A 21,741-nucleotide genomic window follows, 5' to 3' on the forward strand; every position below is an offset into this window, starting at 1 on the left:
TCAAATTTAAAGCCTTTGTCCCCATCGTTAAAAAATAACTACCCGATCGTGTATCATGACTATAGTACATAATCATCTAGAAGATTACTCGCACGCATGTAATCGATTAATAGCATGTTAACTGAGACATTTTTTGTATTTCCCATTATGGACATACAGATTTTTTTCGTTTTTAAAATTGTTCTATATGGTATAGATATTTTATCAATTTGTTATATTTTTTAAAAAATTGTATTTAAAAATATTCAAAAACTTCAATGCATATTAGACACAATATATTTGCTTTGCTACGTAGAGGGTCGTGAATTTGAATCCCCTACTTTATCGAAATAAATAAAATCATCTTTGATATTTACCATTTAATTCAACATCATTTCATAAGTTTACTAAATGTGAAATTAACTTCCTTTATTTCACCCACTTCTATAATATACTTTACTTTGCATAAAATTTAAAAAGAAAAACCTAATTTAGAACTTGAAAAAAAGAACCCTAAATATTAAAGAGATTTCAGAAAAGAAAAAGAAATAAAATAAAAAAAGAAACTAAAAAGAAAAGAAAACGACGACCATTTACAATCATATATTTTCCTCAATTCAGTTTCCACCCTTTTACTCCTTAGCTCCGCCTCCGCCTCCCTCGTCGGAGTTGTCCTTATCCACCATCTTCTCCGGCGACATCCTCGCCTTTATCTCCAAAACCCCACTCCAACTTTCCAATCCCCCAATTCTCGGAACATCCATTTCAGCTCATAGTTCAATAGCTTACAGCTATGTCCGGTATGTACAGTACCAACTTCTCCCCTGCAAGAACTGCTTCTCCTCACATCAGAACTACTCCCGATGTCGACAGGTATCCCTTCTGATAACCCACTTCCCATAATTTCCCTTTTCTTCTTCTTTTGTTTAATTTAGGATTCCTGAAGTTTACTTAACTCGATAAAAAGTTGATTAATCGTTGAAAATCAATCCCCTTCTGGTTCTCTGTTATTTAATCTTTAGTCAGTACTTGTCGGAGCTACTAGCGGAGCATCAGAAGTTCGGCCCCTTCATGCAAGTTCTTCCGATCTGCGGCCGACTTTTGAATCAAGGTATTGTTCTTCTATGAATTTTTGGTGTTCTTGACCTTCATTAAGTGTTTAATTGTTGTGGTGATGTATATGTGTGTGTTTAGATCGGGGAAGCTGATAGGGGATTTTTTCCTTTTCCTCTTTAGTCTTAACAGCAATTGGTTGTTTTTGCCCTTGAGTTTGACTGTTGAGTTGTGCATATGTTAGTCAAGGATAAATTCTTTCACATTTTTTACTTGGGTTTTGTGGAATGTTTTTCTTTTTTTCTTTTTTTTTTTTTTTGGGGGGGGGGGGGGGGGGGGTTTGATTAATGATGATTCATCTGCCTTTTAAGTTTGTTTTTATCTTGTTTTCATTATGTGCTGAAGAAAGAAAAATGTGTGTCTTGGCAATTACTTCTTATCTTTCTTCAACTATTTGTTTTTTCTCTCTTTGAATTTCTTGTTCTATGTTAGTATACTATAAAAAGTTGCAAATTTCCCTTGAAAATATCATTGAAAAACATTTTTTTAAATACTAAAATGGGGTATTTCTTTAGTTTTATATTTAATAAGTCCTTCATTTGGAAAAAAAAAACCGTTTCCATTAAGTTAATGTTTTATAAAACAAAAACTAAGAAATACATATGATATACATATGATAAAAAACGTTATCAAATGCATATCCTTTTTGAAATTAGGTGCAGGCAATGCAAATCAGTGAGAGAGGACATTATCTATCGAGCTTGTTATGCTAGAATGCTTGAGATACTAGGCTTGATTGTATATTTGTTGGGAAATGTCAATTTAATCTTTATAACTTTCACGTTTTTAAACTGAGCAGACATTTGCATATTGGTAACTATTGTTTTGACATGTGGTGTTTTCCTTGTTCTTCTAATTGGTTTTATACTCAGCATACCTCTGTAGGGTGCTCAATTCTTCTAGCATATGACGTCCCACTTGTTTATGCATATCCATCCTAGTAGAACTTTCTTCTTATAATTTGCAATTTCTTTTGTTCTAATTTATTTTTACAAAAATATTACTGGGGTATCATCACCGTGAACCAATAGACCATTGAAAGACTAAAAACCATGTCGCTACAGTAAGCTTCAGAAAGCAATTTTCAAGCCTTTCAAGTTATTGTGATTGGAGTCTATTTGAATTGAAGGTTAGGTCATCAAGTTTGATTTAGAATGATAGCAGCCAAACAATATGTCGATTCAAATTCATCATTTGGGTCATGCTGTAATCTCATGGTGACAACCTGTTTTTTTTTTGGTCAGTCATAATACCTTGGTCTGTGACATGAGAATTGACGGCTGGATGTTATTGTGGAAAATCTTTTCGAGGAAAGATATGTAGTAGTTTTACTAATCAATGTGCGAAACACATGATGCTTTCAGTCATTCTCCTATATGAGCTTCCTTGATTAGGATCTGTTCTTTAGGTTGTTCCTCTGGATTCCTGAGATCTAAGGTTACGACTTTAGTGCTATTTGAACTTCAGGAGTTCTCCTTGGAGTCTTTACCATATGAGAGTCATGTAATGTTCCAAGGCTCAAGTTTCAACCTCCGTTTAAATTGTCGAAGTGTGTTGATGAACCTTCATCCTGTCTGAGTGGTTAAGATATTTTTGCCCTTCCAAATTGATCTTGTTATAGAGTGCAGTTTTTTCTATAAGCATTCTTCTCTCTACTTAATGCACAAATATATTTCAATATCTTCCTTTCTATATATTTCTGCTTTTCAATTCTGTCAGCAACTTCTCACTCTATGCTCTCTAAATGCAGAAATATTGCGGGTTTCTGGAATGATGTCCAACCAGGGTTTCTGCGACCTTGATAGGCTTCGGCATAGGAGCCCTAGTCCAATGGCTTCTTCAAACCTTATGTCTAATGTTAGTAGTACAGGTTTGAGTGGCTGGAATGGTCTTCCTCAGGAGGTAATACTGTTTTTGCCTAATTTTGAGTCCAATTTTACTATGTTAGTAGTACAGGTTTGAGTGGCTGGAATGGTCTTCATTGGTAACTGGCTCCTGATACGTGATACCTATTTGTTCCTATAATTTTGAGTCTAAATTTACTATGTTTTAATATATGGACTGACATGCACATGCCGTAATTACAACATGATAGTTTGAAGGTAACATTGTAATGCTCCCTCTAAAGGAGGCTCCTACGACATAGCTTGAGTGATGCTAGGGATGTTGCAGTGTGCCGTTATTTATAGCTAATTACAAAAGTTTGTTTGTCACTTTTATTAAAATGAATTTTTGGGAACATAAGTGGTGAGAGAAGGAGCGACTTGATTTTGGCTTTGACTCTGTATTAGTTCTGGAATGGAATAGAACACATGTCCCATGAAATTGTTAGTTTCTTCTCCACTTTGTGGATTATCTTATTTTGCATGTTTGTTTGTTATCAATAAGACTGTTTCATTTTCCATATGATTGTAGTACCATTTAATTTGCTTATTGAGATCTTATCTGCTCTCATAGATGCCCATGTATTTAAGGTAAAAACGTGAAACCTCTCTCTCTCTCTCTCCCCCCCTCTCTCCTTACACGCACACACACATAGGGTAAGAGATTAAGGTTTCATGAAGAAAAATGAAGTATACAAGGGCATCCAAAAAAATGGCCCAATGAAGGAAGGGAATATGGATAAACTACAAAAAATGAAGCCTGCCTACGTTATGGTCCTATCATCTGGTGCACTTTACTAGCGCAGTAGCATGTAAAGTTCCAATCTTGAAAATCTCACTCTGGTGACTTCCTTCAGAAATGAAATGAGCAAGAGAGTATTGCTTTGACTTCTCCAATTTAGGCTTGTTATAATGATATTTTATTATTTCTTAGTTTGTTTGTGTGGGTGGTCAGAAAGTTGAAATACCACTACTTTAAAGAAAAAGTGGTCAGAAAGTTCTTTGTCAGTCTTGAGGGTTGCCTTGTACTGGTTGTCTTTTTTGGTCCTCCACATTAAAGTTCAACTGAAAGCATCATCTATAAGACCAAAGAGTTCCCATTTAGATGAAATGCCAAAAACTGATTAAAATATGTCAAGTATCTGTAGAAGTGTGTAAACAAATCCAGATAAGCCCAACGTTTCTTGCAAAAATTGGCTCTTACTGAAACCTAGTTAAGTTTTCATGTTCCCTTTCCATCTTCATTTTGGATCCCTGATTATTTTTTTTTATCATTGCATACTGATATCTCCTGTGATTCCAGTCCTCTTATATTCATTGAGAATTCTATCTATGTTAATTAGTCTTCTGGATGGTTATCCTTGGTTTGTTTTAGTTGTATTAAGATCTATAACTGTTTTGAAACATACAGAGATTAAGTAGAGCACCTGGGATGACAATGGACTGGCAAAGCGCACCTGCAAGTCCTAGTTCACTCACCGTAAAGAGGATTCTACGTTTGGAAATACCCGTTGATACTTATCCCAATGTGAGTTCTGTCAAAGCACAGATGTCTTTTTATTTCCCATCATATGCCACCTGTCCTGTCTGACTTGTATGTGCGCAAGGATATATATTAATACTTGAAGTTTCTGCTCTTTGTGGACAGTTCAATTTTGTAGGGCGGCTTTTGGGACCTCGTGGAAATTCCTTGAAACGAGTGGAAGTTACTACAGGTTGTCGTGTATACATTCGAGGGAAAGGGTCAATAAAGGATCCAGACAAGGTACTATATGGATATTGCTATTTTGGTACCGATATATGCCATTAACGCTGATTCATATGATGGATCTCTCAAGAGTCCGAGAGTAGTAAAGTGATATTGTGCTTCTTTCATTGGATTGTTATCATTCTGTTGAGTAGTAGTATTGGTTATAAATCGTTTTCTTACTTAATTTGTTAATCTTTTACATTATCAAGGAAGAAAAATTACGGGGACGACCTGGCTATGAGCACTTGAATGAACCGCTGCACATCTTGATTGAGGCAGATTTGCCAGCCAATGTTGTTGATATACGGCTCAGACAGGCACAAGAAATTATAGAAGAACTGCTCAAACCTGTGGTATGTTTTCGACCTTGGATATGCTTTTGGAATGCTTTAGGCTGGCCCAAATCAAAGTTTCCATGCTAAAAAGAACTTCACTATCAAAATCACCATCTTGTTAATTTTTTTTAACCAAAGTGATTTGTTAGGGAGCACTTGACAGCGTTTCCATATGCACCTTTATATTTACTCACTCGAGAGCTTTATAAGTAAGCGTGCATTTTTTAAAGAAGCTCCTGTGAAGTGCATTTTTACCAAAGTGATTGTTAGGGACCACTTGCAACCTCTCAAGAGTATAGAGAAACTATGGAAGTTATTTGTCATCACTGTTTGTTGAAGTGTTTAATGTTTTTGCTAAACATACTTATTTTAAATGTGGTCCAATACATACCTTTTTTTAGTTTTTTTTTTTTTCATATGCATGTGTAACCCACCTATCCCTACAACATTTAAGTGTCAAGAAAACTTGTAGGATATCAAGTCTGAGATAGGTGGCCTCCATGGATTGAACCCCTCTCTCTTAGCCCTTTATCATTAACACATGCCTTTTATTTACCATTAATCCAACTCATGATGGTTTAAAACCATTTTACTTGAGTTTTATTCTATTTATGTAGGTAAAACACACTGGTTTAACTATAAGTCATCTACTTGCTTACGATATTAAAGTTACTTTCAACCTCTCATGGATTTCTTGCATTTCTCATCCTTTGGTGTAGTTGATTCAGATTTTTCCTTTTTCTTTTCCCAGAACACGGTGTGTACTTACAAACTTTTGGTTCTTTTGGCATTTGAATAATCCATTTGCAGGATGAGAGTCATGATTACATTAAAAGGCAGCAGTTACGTGAACTCGCAATGCTAAATTCAAGTTTCAGAGAAGAGAGTCCAGGACCTGGTGGCAGCGTCTCTCCTTTCAACTCAAGTGGTATGAAACGTGCCAAAACAGGTCGGTAGGTGCTCAATATCATTCCGTACCATAAACAATTTCTACCCCAGTCCAAATTTCGGTCACTTATATACTGTGAAGTGAATCATGACCGACCGTGTGACATAGCTACGAGAAAGGGGAGGCTAACTTCAGTTCCTGGCGAGCCTTCTGTTGGCTTTTTTCTTTGTGTTCCCTTTAATATTCTTGACAGATAGACTGGAAAAAAGTTGAAAAAAAGAAAAAAAGAAAAAAAAAACAGGGGGTGAAAAGGAAAAAAAATTGTTAGTAATAGTAGGGATGGTTTTTCATGTTGGGTGTAGGTTTGAATAGGTCAGTTTTTCCAACAAAGTTAATATATTCATTGGATTTATTCTTGTGTTAGTGACTGCCGAGGAGTGTGTAGTTTTATTGCATTATTGATGCAAAAACCTTAGGAAGTGATGATGATGTAATACTATTTGATATTTGTTAGGTGTTGTATGCAATGTCAATGTCAATTATATTTTTGGACTGATATATGAAAGAACAATGCAAAAACTCATACAAAAGTGTTTGCTCAGTTTGTGTTTGCTTTTCAAGTTTCAGAATATGATTCTCCTTTCTGTCTTTTCATTTCCTGAAAAGTTGAAAACTTATGCCTTTGACTATTATTACAACACATGTCTTGCATAGTTGTTTTTTTTTTTAATTTTTCGAGGATTAGGAGGGTAAACGGGTTGGCTTGGACGGATGAACTCACAAAGGTAACATGAATCAATATCGACCAACTTGTATCTTCGTTAATTTTATCCCTCTTTCTTGGCCATCTCCATCATATCCTTCATGATGTTGAAGGACCTGGCGATACAGTCTGTTTTCTGTTAATTACCAACGTCAACCATTCATGGCTCCTCCCTCTGCAGTCTCGTTTCTTTACTTTTTGCTATTTTTCCCCTCCTCTATCTTCTCCTACTTAACAAGAATCCCAACATGTGATATGAAAATGGCCGAAAGGAGAGGCCCCTTGGTTTTCGATCGTTTCCAGATTGGGTGGTGCAACAACATGAGAAAAGAAAAAGAACGGGGAAGATCAAATGTTAAAGAAGAGATAGAGACGTGGTAAAGAGGGCCAACAATGATGACAAATGGTGGTGGCAGTCATGGATGAGCAAGATTTAAAAGATCAAATATGGATGGAAATATCGAAGTCAATATGATAAAAATATCTATAAAATGCCATGAGGAAGAGAGAAAAAACCTTAGAAAATGGATATTTTAGGATTTTTAAACAAGTAACATGTTTATTATTTGTATGATATTCGTATCGGTGACATTTTGTTACTTAATTTATTATGTTCCGTAGATTTTTATGTGATGTAATATAGCTGTTAGATTTATCCCTTGTGTTGATCGAAAGAAAATCAACAAAAACATTAAAATGCTACTAAAATTAATGAGCAAATTCATGGGTTAGAATGTCGAGTTTATAATTTTAGAATTAAAATGCTACTAAACACAAAACTTAATGTCACATAAGCCCGACTTCTCAACTACATCGAGAATTTAATAATTGGCCTAAGATACACACTCCTGAAACTAGTAAATAAATCAACTTTCTACCTATTAAAATTACTAAAAATAAATCAATAAATAATGAACTTTATTCCAAAATTATAATATGATCAAACATTCAACTTTTTCAAACTATTTTTTAAAATGGAAGTTTTTGACTTCTACAGTGAACCAAGCATTTCCTAAATATTAAAGGGATGATTTTTAAACAGTCAAATAAATGGATAAGATATATATATATATATAAATAATTTGATAAGATAAAGTATTAAATATTGGTTTTATTTTCAATTATTTTATGAAATTTTATTTTATATTATAATTACTTTTAAGTATGGGAATTGGATTAATTAAAATCATCAACCAATAACTGTATCCATTTAATCCCTAAGATTTTATGTGGATCAACTTACACCCTTTCAGATTTCATTTGAAAAACGTTATATGAAACTTATAATCATTGACTTTAGTTTAAAATCGATATAATTATAAAATCGAACACGATATTGTTCTAAATAAAAGGTCATACAAGTTTTAATTAAATTGATACAATTATAAATTTAAGAGCTCAATTAATACAAAATTGGGTTTAATTTGAGACAATCTTAACCTTCCCAGTTTAAATTGATATTTGTAGAAAATATATATATATCAAAATAATTTGGGAAAAATTTTCCGACCTGCCGGATTCGAACCAGCGACCTAAGGATGGCTTTGAGGCAATTTCACCCACTACAGTCCTCCGCTCTACCAACTGAGCTAAGGTCGGATTTGTTTCTTCAAATTCAACTAAAAACAATTCTTATAATTTTGAAAATTGTTCATTCTACGGCAAAACCTCGTTAGGGTTTACGGAGGAAGAAAGAGAAATGATGACATAGATTTAGCGTCTGACGAATAACAACACTCTTCTCTCTCTATATATATACAAACATATACAGTATATGTATATATAGATTCGTCTGTCCAACGGTGCCGTTTTTGACCCATTTCATTTCACCCACCAACGCCCCCATTCAATTCCCTCTCAATTTTCGGCTGCGCCAATTCACCATCCTTTTGTAATTTGTTCTTAACTTCTTCTTTGTTCACTGCTTCTTTAGGTAATTTTAATTTCCCATCATATTTTGCATGTATTTTATGCTGATCATATGATCTCTGTTATGGGTTGTCTCCATTTTCATTCATTTTTCCGCTTTCAGATCTGGTGAATATTTGTTGAATTGGGTTCTGTTTCTTTCTCTTTAATGGGGTTATGATGTTTTTTTTTTAAATTTTTGTTTGTTGTTTTTGTTTTCTTTTCAGATTTGAGGAATTGGGTAGGTTTTGTTTGTGGGATTTTTGTTTGAACTATGGCGGCTATGGCTCAGCTGCATTGTTCTGTTCGCCCTAGACAATACTACAATGTTCCTAATAATCATGGTTTTAACAACACTCCGGCTTTCTCTTTTCTCTCTAATTCATCGGTTGTTGAATCGAGGAGTCGATCTCTTTCTCTTTCGCTTTTTAATGCGGATTTAACCAGGCGTAGTTATTTAGCAAAATCTGAGCTTTCTCTGGCTGGAGGAGACGGTGGAAACGGCGTTGGCCATGGCGGAAAAGGTGGTGGAGGTGGTGGTGATGGTGGTTGGAGTGATGATCGAACTCATGGTGACGATGATGATTCATCAAGTTTTGGAGTGTTGGGATTGTTTCTTAAAGGGTGGAGATCTAGAGTTGCTGCAGATCCACAGTTTCCTTTCAAGGTACTGATGGAAGAATTGGTTGGTGTGAGTTCTTGTGTTCTTGGAGACATGGCCTCTCGTCCCAACTTTGGTCTCAACGAGCTCGACTTTGTCTTCTCCACTCTTGTCGTCGGATCTATACTGAATTTCACTCTCATGTATCTCTTAGCTCCCACTGCAGCAGCTGGTGCTGTAGCCAAGCAGCTACCTTCAATCTTTGCAAGTTGCCCCACTAGTCATATGTTTGAACCCGGTGCATTCACGCTCTTAGATCGATTGGGAACATTTGTTTACAAAGGAACCGTCTTCGCCGCAGTTGGATTAGCAGCCGGGCTTGTAGGGACTGCACTCTCGAATGGTTTGATCATGCTAAGGAAGAAAATGGATCCTGGATTCGAAACACCGAATAAGGCGCCTCCGACATTGTTGAATGCCATGACTTGGGCAATTCACATGGGGGTTAGCAGTAACTTGAGATATCAAACTTTGAATGGAGTTGAATATGTGTTGGCCAAAGGGCTTCCTCCTCTGGCATTCAAGAGCTCTGTGGTGGTGTTGAGATGTTTGAACAACGTTCTTGGGGGGATGTCGTTTGTCGTCCTTGCACGGCTGACAGGTTCACAAAGCGTCGAGGGGCCAAAGACAGCAGGAGTGGAGTTGGATTCTGGTGATGAGAAAGAGAAGCTGTTGGAGGGAGATAAAGAGGAGGAGCTAAGGAGCAACCAAACAGCTTGCAAGTGAGAAACAAACAATGGATGATTGAGATTATTAAAGAGAAAGGGGTTTATGAAAGAAGCTGGTTGGTATCGTTATAGCTTTGTGTTTCTCCATTGTTAATATATGCTTCAAGCTCTGAGTGAGTGAGGATAGTTTTAGTTTGCTTGTATAACAATAAGAAGCTCAAAGTGTTGTGAGGATTCTGAATTGTTAGGTTTCACTACGAGTTTTCATTGATGAATGAGCTGCTTTACTTTTACTGGGCTAAAGTTGAAGAACAATAACATCCTTTTTTTTTTTTCCTTCAATGAATGAATCAAATTTCTAGGCAAAGGCTGAACCTAAGAAACATGCATACTACATGATACAAACAAGGTGTCGTATTTTAAGAATCTAGGACATAACAAGGCTAAAAAAACTTATTTATTAAAATAAATATGTATATCATTTTTATATTAAAAAAAATTCATAATAAATGATTTGAAACATTTATATGCTTAAAAGATTTAACTCGATGTATTCTATACTTAATTATTATTATCATATATGTATCTTTTTAGTCTACTCAAAAAATGTTCTATACATGTCTAATGCATTTCTTGCACTAACAAGTGTATGATAGGTATCCATCGATCCATGCTAATTAAACTAAATATCCATGTTTTTTAAGGCCAAACCAATCGAGTGTGGTAAAGAAAGGTGACTAAGTTTCATCAAGTCAACTCAAAATTATCAGTGATGGAACGGGTTGAGTTGAGGTAGTTAACCTTTTTGGAATATGGAGATGGAGATGGAGAAGGTGAAGTTGAGTTTGAGTTAGGTTATCAAATCTTTGAAACCCTAAAACCCAAAGAGTATAAGTAGGAGAGGGGATGTAGGAGGAGAATGTGAAAAAAGTTTTAAATGATGTTTCTAATTTTCATATTTATTTTATTTTAATTTCTAAATCACAAATAAGAATTTGTGGGACATTATGTTTGAAGAAAATTCCAAGACAATAATCTAAAAATTTGTATGTATAAGGTACCATTAGAAAACAAAAACAAAAACACAAACACAAATGGTTGAGGTTATTCAATTGTACCAAAGTTGTCCAAATCAAAGGTAGGTTGGTAGGACTTGTCATTTATGAAAAACATATCCAATCAAAACACACTTTCTATCTATTTTTTATTTTTCTTCCTACAAAACATTCAATTCTATTTCCTTCTACGTATCAAATATTAATTAGAACCCCAAACTAATAAATAAAATTATTTTAAATATCAATACAGAAATTGTTATGAATAATAATAAAAAGAAAAGTTATGATTATTTTCACACGTAGTAAAAAGAAAAATAAATAAATAAATAAATGATCTATTGAAAATTTGAAAGATTTTGTTATATTTGTAAATAGTTGCAAATGTTTTTGTTATATTTAAGAATGATTTTTAAAAATATTTCTAATATAATAAAATTTAATTGATAGACAAATAGATGATGATATTCTCACCGTCTATAATCATATATCAATAATATTATTGCTATATTTATAAATAATTTGATTTATTTTGCATTATTTAAAAACATTCTTATTAATAATTGTATCCATTTAAATGGAAAAAACTATGTGAAATGTTTATTTGTAATTTACAACTATTTTTATATTAAATTAATTTAAAATCACCGTGTGTTTGGATTGTTTATGAAAAAAAATGCCTTTTTTAGAACACATTGTTTTAAAACATTTTTTTACAAAACAAGTTTAAAATCTAAACATTTTCAATCTCTTTATAAACGTTTATATGCAAAATTGTGTTTGATTTGTACTATGCTAACAATCAAATTACCATAAAACACTATTAAATATTTTGAACTAATTGCATAAAGAAATACATATTTCAAATCTTTTTTTAAAAAAAATATATTTTGAAATTTATCTTGAAATTATTAATATTTTTTAGTTACTTGAAATTCTTGAAATATAAACTAAAGCATTAATTTCACCTTTTTTGTATTAATTTTTTTGAACAGTTCAATTTTAGAAACACAAATATCTTGAAATGGAAATACCTCACAATAATATAAATATATATATATAATTGATTTTCAACGACAAAATATAGATAAGATCAATAATATTTCCAAAACAATATAATATCAGCTAAACAAAAAGGTATGCAACTCGATCACGTTATTCATTCATATTCATTTCACAAATTGAACAATCATGTTCTTCTTTTACGTCTTCATGATTTCTTTCACAAATGTTAAGGCGGAGTAGATTTGACAAACTTTTATATATAAATGTGTATGAATACATTGAAAAAATATTCAAAATATTTAGAAAAAAAAGCAGAGTGAAAAACGGATGGAAAAAAGAATAAAAAAAAAAGAAAGAAAAATAGATATTTAGGAGAGATTCTTTATTTAACATCAAATAAACATTTATTTTAGAATTTAGTTGGATTCGATTTCTTTAAAATGATATATTTCATAATCTCATTCTTTTAAAGTTATTTTAAACGAATATCAAAATACATCACCTTATCTTAAAAGGAATTATTTTAAAAATTAAACATTTTAAAAATCAATCCAAACACACCTTTAAAAGTAGTTTTGTTCTAACATAAACGGATGAATTTTTAGATAAGCAAAAAATAGAGAAATTCTAAGAGATAAAGTCCTCAAATTAATAAAAAAGATTGATAGTTGAAAAAAATAGAAAATTTAAATGGATGGACTTGAAAAGGGAAGTTTGGGGTATCATACAAACATAGAGTTGTGTAATTAATTACTATTCAGAAAGTTCAAATTGGGTTTGGTAGAGAGATGAGATTTGGAATGTGTTGTAGTTTTTGTAAATGAATCTTCTTTCATATTGTTAATTCTAATTTTCAACTATACAATCTACATTCCTACCCGTTTTAAAAATAATAATAATAATAATAAAAAAAAAAAAAAAAAAACGAAAAGAAAGATCTGAACAAAATAACATAAAGAAATCCAAAAACAAAAGAGAGTAAAAACATAGACAGATCATCTACAACAAACAACCATAAGTACGTACGTAGTAGATCTTCCAAAAAAAAAAAAAAAAATAATAATAATAATAAAAACAGCCCCAAACCCAGAGATGAAGAAAAGAGAAGATGAAAAAGATGAGAATGGGGTGAGAGGAAGAAATGAGAAAGGAGAGTTGAGAAGAGGAGTAACAAAAAAGAAACAAACGCAAAGTGAGATTAAAAAGTCCACCAACTCAATTCTATATAGTTTATGTTGGGTGGCAGTCAAAAGAATCTTAATTAGACTAAATCTTTTGTAAATTGACATATTAAGAAGCAATAGACGACTACATTATCAATCTTTAATATCATCATAATAAAACATGTCTTATCTACATCTACTAAACCATCAACATACAAATATTACACTACAAAGTCTCACTAGTTGACTTTTGCCAATTAAGTCCTCAAATACTATTATATATGTTTTCTGATTCCATTGAGTTTTTTTTTTTTTACACAAAATAAAAAAAAGAAAAAATATGTTGTTTTTTTTTTTTTTGTTAATATAAAAAAGTAACCCAAGATTTATACCATGCCATGTAATATTAATAGTAACATCAAAAGCTTTAACCATTTAAAACTATCCTAATCCATCTCCCCCTTTCTGTGAGAATAAAATACAATACAACCAAAATTCCTACGGTTATCATAACATAAATCTATTGTATAAAAGAAAATTTTAAACACACACCTCTAGAAATTGGATGAGCTTCCTCCCTCCCTCCCCTCTTTCAATTGCAAATATGAGTAAAAAGCTCTGCCATCAGTTTTGCTTTAAACTCATGTGTGCCCTTTTCATTCGTATCTGCAACAACTCTCAAATGTGTATCCCTTTGCGAGCAGAACGCTGCAATGACCTGTCAAATTAATTACAAAGACGAACACACTCGCATTCATCATCTAACGGCTTCGGGTGCAGAGTTGCAGTAAGGTGTGTGCAAGCAAACCAATTTGGTGCACATCAAACACAAAATAGCAAAACCCAAACCAATCACAAGTCCGCTGCTACTTTTCTGTGTATCCAATCGCATTGCTCTCTTGATTATACTTCCGAAGCTCGGAAGTAGCCCACCACAAGCCAGCACCATCACGTGATCTAAACCACTGTAGTCGATACCTGCAAGTATGGCTCCAATTGCAGAGATTGGACCTACGAATCCAATGAGGGCTGCGCTCATGAGAGATCCATGCCAGCTATCAGTTGCCCCGAATATACAACTAGCTACTGCTGCACCTCGAGGGAGGCCGTGTAGAGAAACAGGGAGAACTATGTGACGACCGAACCCATATGCTTTTGGTGCAGCGACTCCTAGTGCGAGTCCTTCAGCTAAAGCATGGAATGCAATTGCTCCACATGATAGGAAAGATTGAAGGGTGTGCACACTTACTGAAAAATTGGTCGAAGCTGCTAAATCATTCACTGAAGCTTTTTTCTGACCAGCGAGCTTCAGAAGACTGGAACTCGAGAAGTGGATGAATGCTGCTCCTAATGTTAGGAGTGTTGTGAGAGGGATGAAATCCATTTTTGAAGAAAATAGTAGCTGCAACGGTCGCCAAGCACCAAGAATGAAAGCAATCCCAGAAGCAGTACCCATGAGAAGAGCGTGCTGAAGATGAAAAGCATGAGCAAATACAACTAGAACAAGGCCACCGAGTAGTGGGCCGACGCCAAAAAGTAAGGAAACAAAGAAGCCAGAAACATCTCCAGAGCTGAAACACGAGAATATCAAATCGATCAATAGGACGAAAATAGCAATGACAACAAAAATAGAAATACCATTCCTAATTAAATTATTCACGTTAGCTAAACTTATAATCAAATCATTTTCATTATGTAAGCTAACTTCATATTAAATAGCCATTTCCTGGAATGTAATCAATCTTTACTCACAAAGATTAGGAACTGAAGAAAAACAAACAGAAGAAAGAAAAAGTGAAGTTAAAAATGTTTTAAAAAGAAGGATCAAACCCACTTGTATTCATGGGTGAAACTCTGAAACAAGGTACTTAGAGCTTCCATGAATGCCACAGAAAGTGTGGCTGCAGATGCAACTTGTGATGGTGAAGCTTCCTGAAACCATGAAACAGATAAAACCAAAATTACTATCCTAGCATTTAAAACAACTCTATAGAAAGACCCACTTCACATTATTCCTATTTTCCACAATTTTTTAATTGAACACGAACTTCTTGAATAAATGAAATAAAAACTAAGACACGGCTGGTATACAAACACCAGATAATTTTCAAGAAACAAGTCAGTCGAATAGATGCTCCTGTTAACTATTAAAGTAACAAAACTATTATAATTTACATAAAGATATAATTTTCACAGTTAATCTTTTTTTTCTCTCTGGATAACCGGGCATCTGGAGCCTCACTCGCATCTACTTTTGGCCAACACCATTTGATCTATGGTTAGGCTTCACCCACCGTGGCCAGTTTTAGGAGACAACGTGAGTTTTGAGTAATTGAGTTTCCAACTAGGGAGCTCAAACTTGGGACCTTGAATAGCTATAGTATCTCTAGAATTCATAAGTTCTTACCATCCAGGTTCTACTTAGAACAAAAGTTAAACCCTCAATTTTTTAGGCAGATAATTCTTATCTCTAAAAGTCATAAGTTCTTACAAATCATTTTTTAGGCAGATAATTTAGACCCCTCAATTTTCTGTCTACATTCCAGTTGATAGGGAAAAAATGATATTGAGGATCTTAAAGCTGATAGTACCTTAAATGCATCAGGGAGTACTTCTGCGACCACCATCCATATCATACATCCAGCAGCAAAGCCCGTACAGAAGGGAAGGAATTTGTTAAATGCATCAGCACATATGAACGAGGGAACTGCTACAATAGGCTGAGACATTTATATCATAACAGAGTTGAAAACTCAAAATTATACAACTGTATGAAGGGAGGATGAAATAGAACTTTTCATGTAACAAAGTAGCAAATCTATCACAGCATTAAGCCGTAACTTTTACAGCACAATAAATTTATTACTGGGTCAAACTGCACAATTTATAAAAAGTTGAATATTTCTGTCATATGTAATGTGATCTATTAAGGTGACCCATAGATAACTGAAATTAATAGATTAAATATAATGAAAATAAATTTCACCATCCCACCCGGACATATGAACCATCATTATGAAGAATAACTAAAACTGCCCTAAAAAAGATCAAACCAACTATGTTTGGATATTGAATCTGGCTAAGATGTACAAGCATACCCAAAATATCGCTCAAAATATATATTATAAAGCTGTTTGTAGTAATAGATGATGTTGAAGACTAATGAAAATATAGGGCTCCTCTTGACTCTAGTGCTTTTGAATATATAAATTCTTGTCTACATGGCATAACATTTTTTAAATCGATCTCAGATATCTTTTTGCTGATTTGAAGTGAACTAATGGAAGGAACTAACTTAACAATTTATCAAAGCAATACCTGAGGTAATGATGTAATCACACTCCACAACAAGGCATTCTGTGGTGAGACACCCCTTGAGGCAAGAACCATACTTACAGCTAATCCCTCAGGTATGTTATGCACAGCAATAGCTAAAGTCACCAAAAGACCTTGAGAGAAACCCTTAGACCCAGCAAAAGAAACACCGACACCAGAGCCCTCACCAAATGAATGAAGAGTCATTATCCCAATTATAAGAACAACTTTAGTTGCATCAGCACCTTTTATATCTAACATACTCACTTCACCGTACTGTTCAAGAAACTGAAAATCAACATATAACAATGCAATGAGATCTTGAAGCAGCAATGATTAGGATATAAATGCATGTGAGCACATGGGTTAAATACATGAAAAAGATAAGCTATGAACACAAGATCCTCCATCTTTCTAAAATAAATAAAAAGAAGAAAAATCAAGACAATTATAGACTCCACATTAACGTTCAGTAAAAGTAAAGAATGCCCAAGAAGCACCAGCTGACTTTACATGAAAATCTAAAGGGATAGAAAATATTAAGTAGAAAGATCGGGTCCATTACCTTCTTACAAAGCCAAATAAAAATTCCACCAGCTAAAATCCCAATTACAACCCAATTGCCGGCACCATGTTCCTGCCCTTCTTGTATAAGATCAAAGCTAGCAGCCAACATCACCCCAGAAGCCATTCCATTGCATAAACCAGCCCACTGGGGATCGAGTTCCACAAAGAAGAATGGAACAGCACCTAAACCTGTAGCAGCAGCCATGGCCAATGTAAATACTGCAACAGTCGACACTGAAACTCTGCTCCCTCCTTTTCTCTCATGCAACAAGTAGTTAGTATCCTCAAAACCAATCAAATTCTCTGTACCAGAACCATCAATAACTTTTATTCCACTTTTATCTGGAGCAGATATAATCTTTTGTGAATTCCCATGTTCAAACTCTGCTATAGCACGACCGCAGAACAATAAGAACAGTAGAGAAAACAACAGAACTCGCTTAAAATCCACTGTCATTTTTTTTCTCAACCAGATTTCACTCAGTGATTATAACTTCATGAATTGGACGAATGAACAGAATTTTCTCACAGAGACACAATTAGGAGCACATTTGTCCAATCTCTCAAGCACCAGATAGAACAGACTTTACTACGCACCACAATCCTAAAAGAGCGTTAGACACTGCTTCCCAGCCACGGAGCTTATAGCATATGACTTTCAGCAGCTGCAGGCGACCTTCATTTCAAAATTACAAACCACCTGTTCTTGTTAGATTAACACCAGGGAGGCGCCTTTGCAGCTATGCTGTGAGTCAAGGAATGATCATAAGAATCAGAAATCTGATATAACATTATCTACCAAAAATGAGAAAAAAGAAATGCAAAATTTCTCCTACAACAGAACCATGATTTTATGCTCTAAACTTTCACAGCATAACAACCGAGATACAACTTGAGTACATACATCAAAATATTCGCACACCACGAATAACAATCATGTTTCTAAATCATAAGATGTATATATTAGCAGATCCAGTTGTTTTGAGAAAACGAAGATAAAGAAAGAAGAGCAATTAAAAGAACCATAGAAAGATATGAGATAATTTCCAGGACTACCAACAAAGACAAGATAGATTCACCCGAAAATATAGCCAATTCAATCCGCAATGCAATTTCTGAACTCCAAATCAACAGACTCCTACAAATTCGCAAAAATCTTCTCACGAATACGAATTAAATAACACAAAGAAAGTGCGGGCACAATGCGAAGGTCAATGACCATTCCATTGACAACCCCTTCCACTAAACTAAAAAAAAATGGTCTACCAAGGATGAAAAATGGAGCTTACCATGAAGTCAACAACAATCCCATCAATAAAAATACCCTAAAACATTAAAAAAAAAATAAAAATAAAAAAATAAAAAACCAAACTGCTAGATATTTTCCCCGATGTCCCAATTTCCCATTAAACAAAAGCAACACTAGAATCAACGAATTCGTTAATCAAAACCCAGGAAATAGAATTTCCCAACACGATAGAGGCATTTCAAGCAATTCAAGACGAAATTACAACAAAACCCATTTGAGAATAACCAAAGAAGGAAAGAAAGGTATGTACGCATTCTTAGATGAAATTAAGAAGAATGAAGACAATGCAAACAGAACCCTAAGAAGTTGAAATTGAAACAAGAAGAGACATGGGAATTACAGAAGAATCGAAAAAGATGATAAATTGAGAAGAAAGTAAGAATGAAAAGAAGGGAAATTTTGAACTTACGGAGAAGAAATGAAGAAAGAAAGAAGAAATGAAGAGGAATAAAGGCGCTCCCCAGACCTTAAGAGTTGGGGCGAATGAGAAAAGGCAGCAGTTTTCTTGAGGTGGTTGGTGGAATGAATAATAGCAAACTTTGGATCTTAAATTGGTTCAAAAATTGGAACTTTGTTTAAAATTACACTAATTTATGGTTTACTCCCTACACTCCACAACTTTTTCAATTACATCCCTCCATTTTGGATTGATAGTTTCATTTATCAAATCTTAATGTATGAATTTTAATTGAATGGACATGACAACTCCATGATTAAATAATCGGCCTACAACTTTTTAACATACCACTTTAATCTATATCACTATAATTGGTTGGTAGACTTAATCTATATATATATTAAATGGTTTATTGAGAGGGGAGTACAAAGCTAACAAAGTTTAATTTTTCTCCCCATGTGTTGTATTTAGATTTTTATTTGTGTAGAATTAATGGAATGAAATAAAAATATTGAAAGATAGAGAGCTTGAAATAGAATATATAAAAGTTTTGGGGAGTAAATAGAGAAAATCCCATGACAAATATATAAGGTTGAATTAATAGTTCCATATTTGAAGTTTCTTAATACAGAAAAGCATAAACTATGGGCTAATACATATAATCTAACTATTTTGATAATAGTAATTATTATAATTAACCCATAAAACCTTAAATTTAATAAAGTACACATCATGAACTAAAATTGAGAATTTTAAAAGAACACAAATCAAAATAGAAAAGAGTATCCATACATAAAAAGTAGGGTTTTTTTTTATTATAATTTAACTGGGAAAATGTTAAATCATGTTAGAAAGCTTAAATTCAATTCCATATAAAAGAAAAAGAAATTAAAATTGGAATTATCTGTCTTAACAAAAGAAAAGAAAAGAAAAGGGTAAGAATAGAAAAGAAGTAAGAAGAAAAAAGAGGGGGAGGAGAGAGAAAAAGAGCCCATTGTTTTAGTAGAAAACAGACAACTTTTGTGTCATCGTTTTGTGTTTTTGTATTTAGTCAACGGATTATTATACAAAGAATATCCAATCTATATCCCTTTTTACATATAAAACTCAATTTCCTTTTTCCTTTTTTTCATTTTCACAAAAAAAAAAATTATTAACTTTGGAAAATAATTGGATGTGTTTATTTGTATCACGATAGTCACGAATAGTAGTTTATTTTGGTTTTTTTATACAGATGAATTGTGATATTTTGTTGTATTTATAAATATTTTTAGAAATTTTATCATTTAAAATAATTTCTTTTTGTTTTAATATTTCATATATTTATTTAGAATTTTAAATTTAATTTTCATTAAGTTTTTGGATATTTGTTTAATTTCAATTTCATTATTAGGTCAATTCAAAATTTTCCTTCCTTTGCTAATTTTTTGTGTGTGCTATTAATGTTATAATTATAAATTTATTTTATTTAAATAATGATGAAAAATAAAATTATAATCTAATTAATCATTAGAAATTTACTTCAAGAAGAAAAAGGCAAAAAAGATTAAAGGTAAAACTATAGATGTTTGAAACATGAAAAAGAAAACTTAAAACACAAACATAAACATAAAAATGTAATGTTTTGAAATCTAAGAGTGAATAATGAAAAACCTAATAGGTTTTTCCCTTTTTAGAAAAATAGTAAAACATTTTCTTCTTTTGTTTTATTTTTTAATTCAATAATAAGTAAGACCGAAAAATTGAAAGATTCATACATTTAACCTTGTTGGTCGATGTTGAATCTAAGATTGTTAACTTGGGTTATGGTCGATTGTAAGTTGATTGTTTTAAAATATTCAATTTTAAAAAGTTTTACAGCTTTAATTTTGATACGGCCATTTAAACTTTTTTTAATAATTTTTTTATTATAAGATCGTTCATTTTTTTTTTACTAGAAATAGGTTGGGAGAATTTAGTCTCGTTAGGAGAGACATGACATATCGATCGATTAATTTTAATGGGTAATAATTTTAGAAATAATAAGTGTATAGTAACATTTAAAAAAAATATTATAAACATAAACTTCTATCGCTAATAAACTTTACTATATTTGCAAATTATTTTAAAATATAGTTGTATATGTTAATATTTTTATTCTAATCGAAACATTTGCAACTTTCCCTATCAATTATAATAATTAGGTTTCACACACTTTAACATCGATACCACTTGGACTCTACCCATTTAATAATCATAAATGAGCTAGTTTATGTTTAATAGGTTCTTAACATAACATAACGTATGCGTTTTTACCAAAACTCACTCAAATTAGTATTCAATATATCCATACATTACTTGGAGGCTTATTTATTATGTTTATAAATAGAGACTAAACTTGTAATTTATGCCAACATTTAACTTAAAAAATTGTGGAAGAAAAAACCTAAAATTAACAAAATCATCTATTTTTTAAAATGTACTAAATTAAAGGCATTCTCTCTCTCCCTTTTATTCTACTTAAATTTATAAGTCCCACTGTTCATTAATTGATGCCTTCTCCCTTTTATTATCTTAAATTGCAATTGCAATTTCTTATTTCATATTAAGGGTATGATATATAGGTAGCTTATAGCAAACTGGCAATAAATATGGAATTCATTTGTCAAAATAACAATGCCCTAAAACATCAAAAAAGGTTGAGGATATGAGACATATTTCCTATGCTTCCACTCTTAGGAGTTTGAAGTATGTAATGTTATGTACTAGACCTGACATTTGCTACTCAGTAAGATAGTTAGTACGTATCAGTCCAATCTCGAACATGATAACTGGACAATCATTAAGAATGTTCTAAAATATCTTAGAAGAACAAAAGATTACATGCTCATGAAAACTGAAAGATGCTGAGTAGAAGATGCTAGAAAGATGCTAGAAAGTCTACATCAAGATCAGTATTCACTCTAAATGGAGGAGTCGTAGTGTGGAGAAGCATAAAACAA

The 21,741-nt window shown here is 32.9% G+C and overlaps 3 protein-coding genes and 1 non-coding gene across 6 annotated transcripts; 2 read left to right on the forward strand and 2 right to left on the reverse strand.

The window, feature by feature from the left end:
- Positions 1-541: 541 nt before the first annotated feature.
- Positions 542-6,550, forward strand: LOC103501485 (KH domain-containing protein At2g38610). The gene is made up of 7 exons (XM_008465071.3): positions 542-852; positions 1,002-1,090; positions 2,843-2,994; positions 4,387-4,503; positions 4,624-4,740; positions 4,935-5,078; positions 5,871-6,550. Exons 1-7 carry the CDS (start codon positions 773-775, stop codon positions 6,015-6,017), a joined length of 846 nt encoding a protein of 281 aa, XP_008463293.1. The 5' UTR covers positions 542-772; the 3' UTR covers positions 6,018-6,550.
- Positions 6,551-8,216: 1,666 nt separating this feature from the next.
- On the reverse strand, positions 8,217-8,311 carry TRNAY-GUA (transfer RNA tyrosine (anticodon GUA)). Its single transcript has 2 exons — positions 8,275-8,311; positions 8,217-8,252 (listed from the first exon to the last, which is right to left on the reverse strand). It is a non-coding gene; the product is annotated as a tRNA-Tyr (tRNA).
- Positions 8,312-8,401: 90 nt separating this feature from the next.
- LOC103501484 (protein RETICULATA-RELATED 3, chloroplastic) lies at positions 8,402-10,242 on the forward strand. The gene is made up of 2 exons (XM_008465069.3): positions 8,402-8,645; positions 8,848-10,242. The coding sequence occupies exon 2, from the start codon at positions 8,895-8,897 to the stop codon at positions 10,005-10,007; it is 1,113 nt and encodes a 370-aa protein (XP_008463291.1). The 5' UTR covers positions 8,402-8,645; positions 8,848-8,894; the 3' UTR covers positions 10,008-10,242.
- Positions 10,243-13,539: 3,297 nt separating this feature from the next.
- LOC103501483 (putative zinc transporter At3g08650) lies at positions 13,540-19,031 on the reverse strand. Of its 3 annotated transcripts, none has more exons than XM_051088292.1 (7): positions 18,773-18,924; positions 18,134-18,192; positions 17,053-17,799; positions 16,491-16,775; positions 15,764-15,892; positions 15,007-15,104; positions 13,540-14,743 (listed from the first exon to the last, which is right to left on the reverse strand). In XM_051088292.1, the coding sequence occupies exons 3-7, from the start codon at positions 17,509-17,511 to the stop codon at positions 13,930-13,932; spliced, it is 1,785 nt and encodes a 594-aa protein (XP_050944249.1). In that variant the 5' UTR covers positions 17,512-17,799; positions 18,134-18,192; positions 18,773-18,924; the 3' UTR covers positions 13,540-13,929. The 3 variants fall into 3 exon arrangements, with proteins under 3 accessions (XP_050944249.1, XP_050944250.1, XP_016903007.1); XM_051088293.1 differs by lacking the exon at positions 18,773-18,924 and adding an exon at positions 18,344-18,374; XM_017047518.2 differs by lacking the exon at positions 18,134-18,192 and having other exon boundaries at positions 18,773-19,031.
- Positions 19,032-21,741: the final 2,710 nt, after the last annotated feature.

The sequence above is a fragment of the Cucumis melo genome, chromosome 8, assembly GCF_025177605.1.
Source record: "Cucumis melo cultivar AY chromosome 8, USDA_Cmelo_AY_1.0, whole genome shotgun sequence".
Classification (NCBI taxonomy): domain Eukaryota; kingdom Viridiplantae; phylum Streptophyta; class Magnoliopsida; order Cucurbitales; family Cucurbitaceae; genus Cucumis; species Cucumis melo.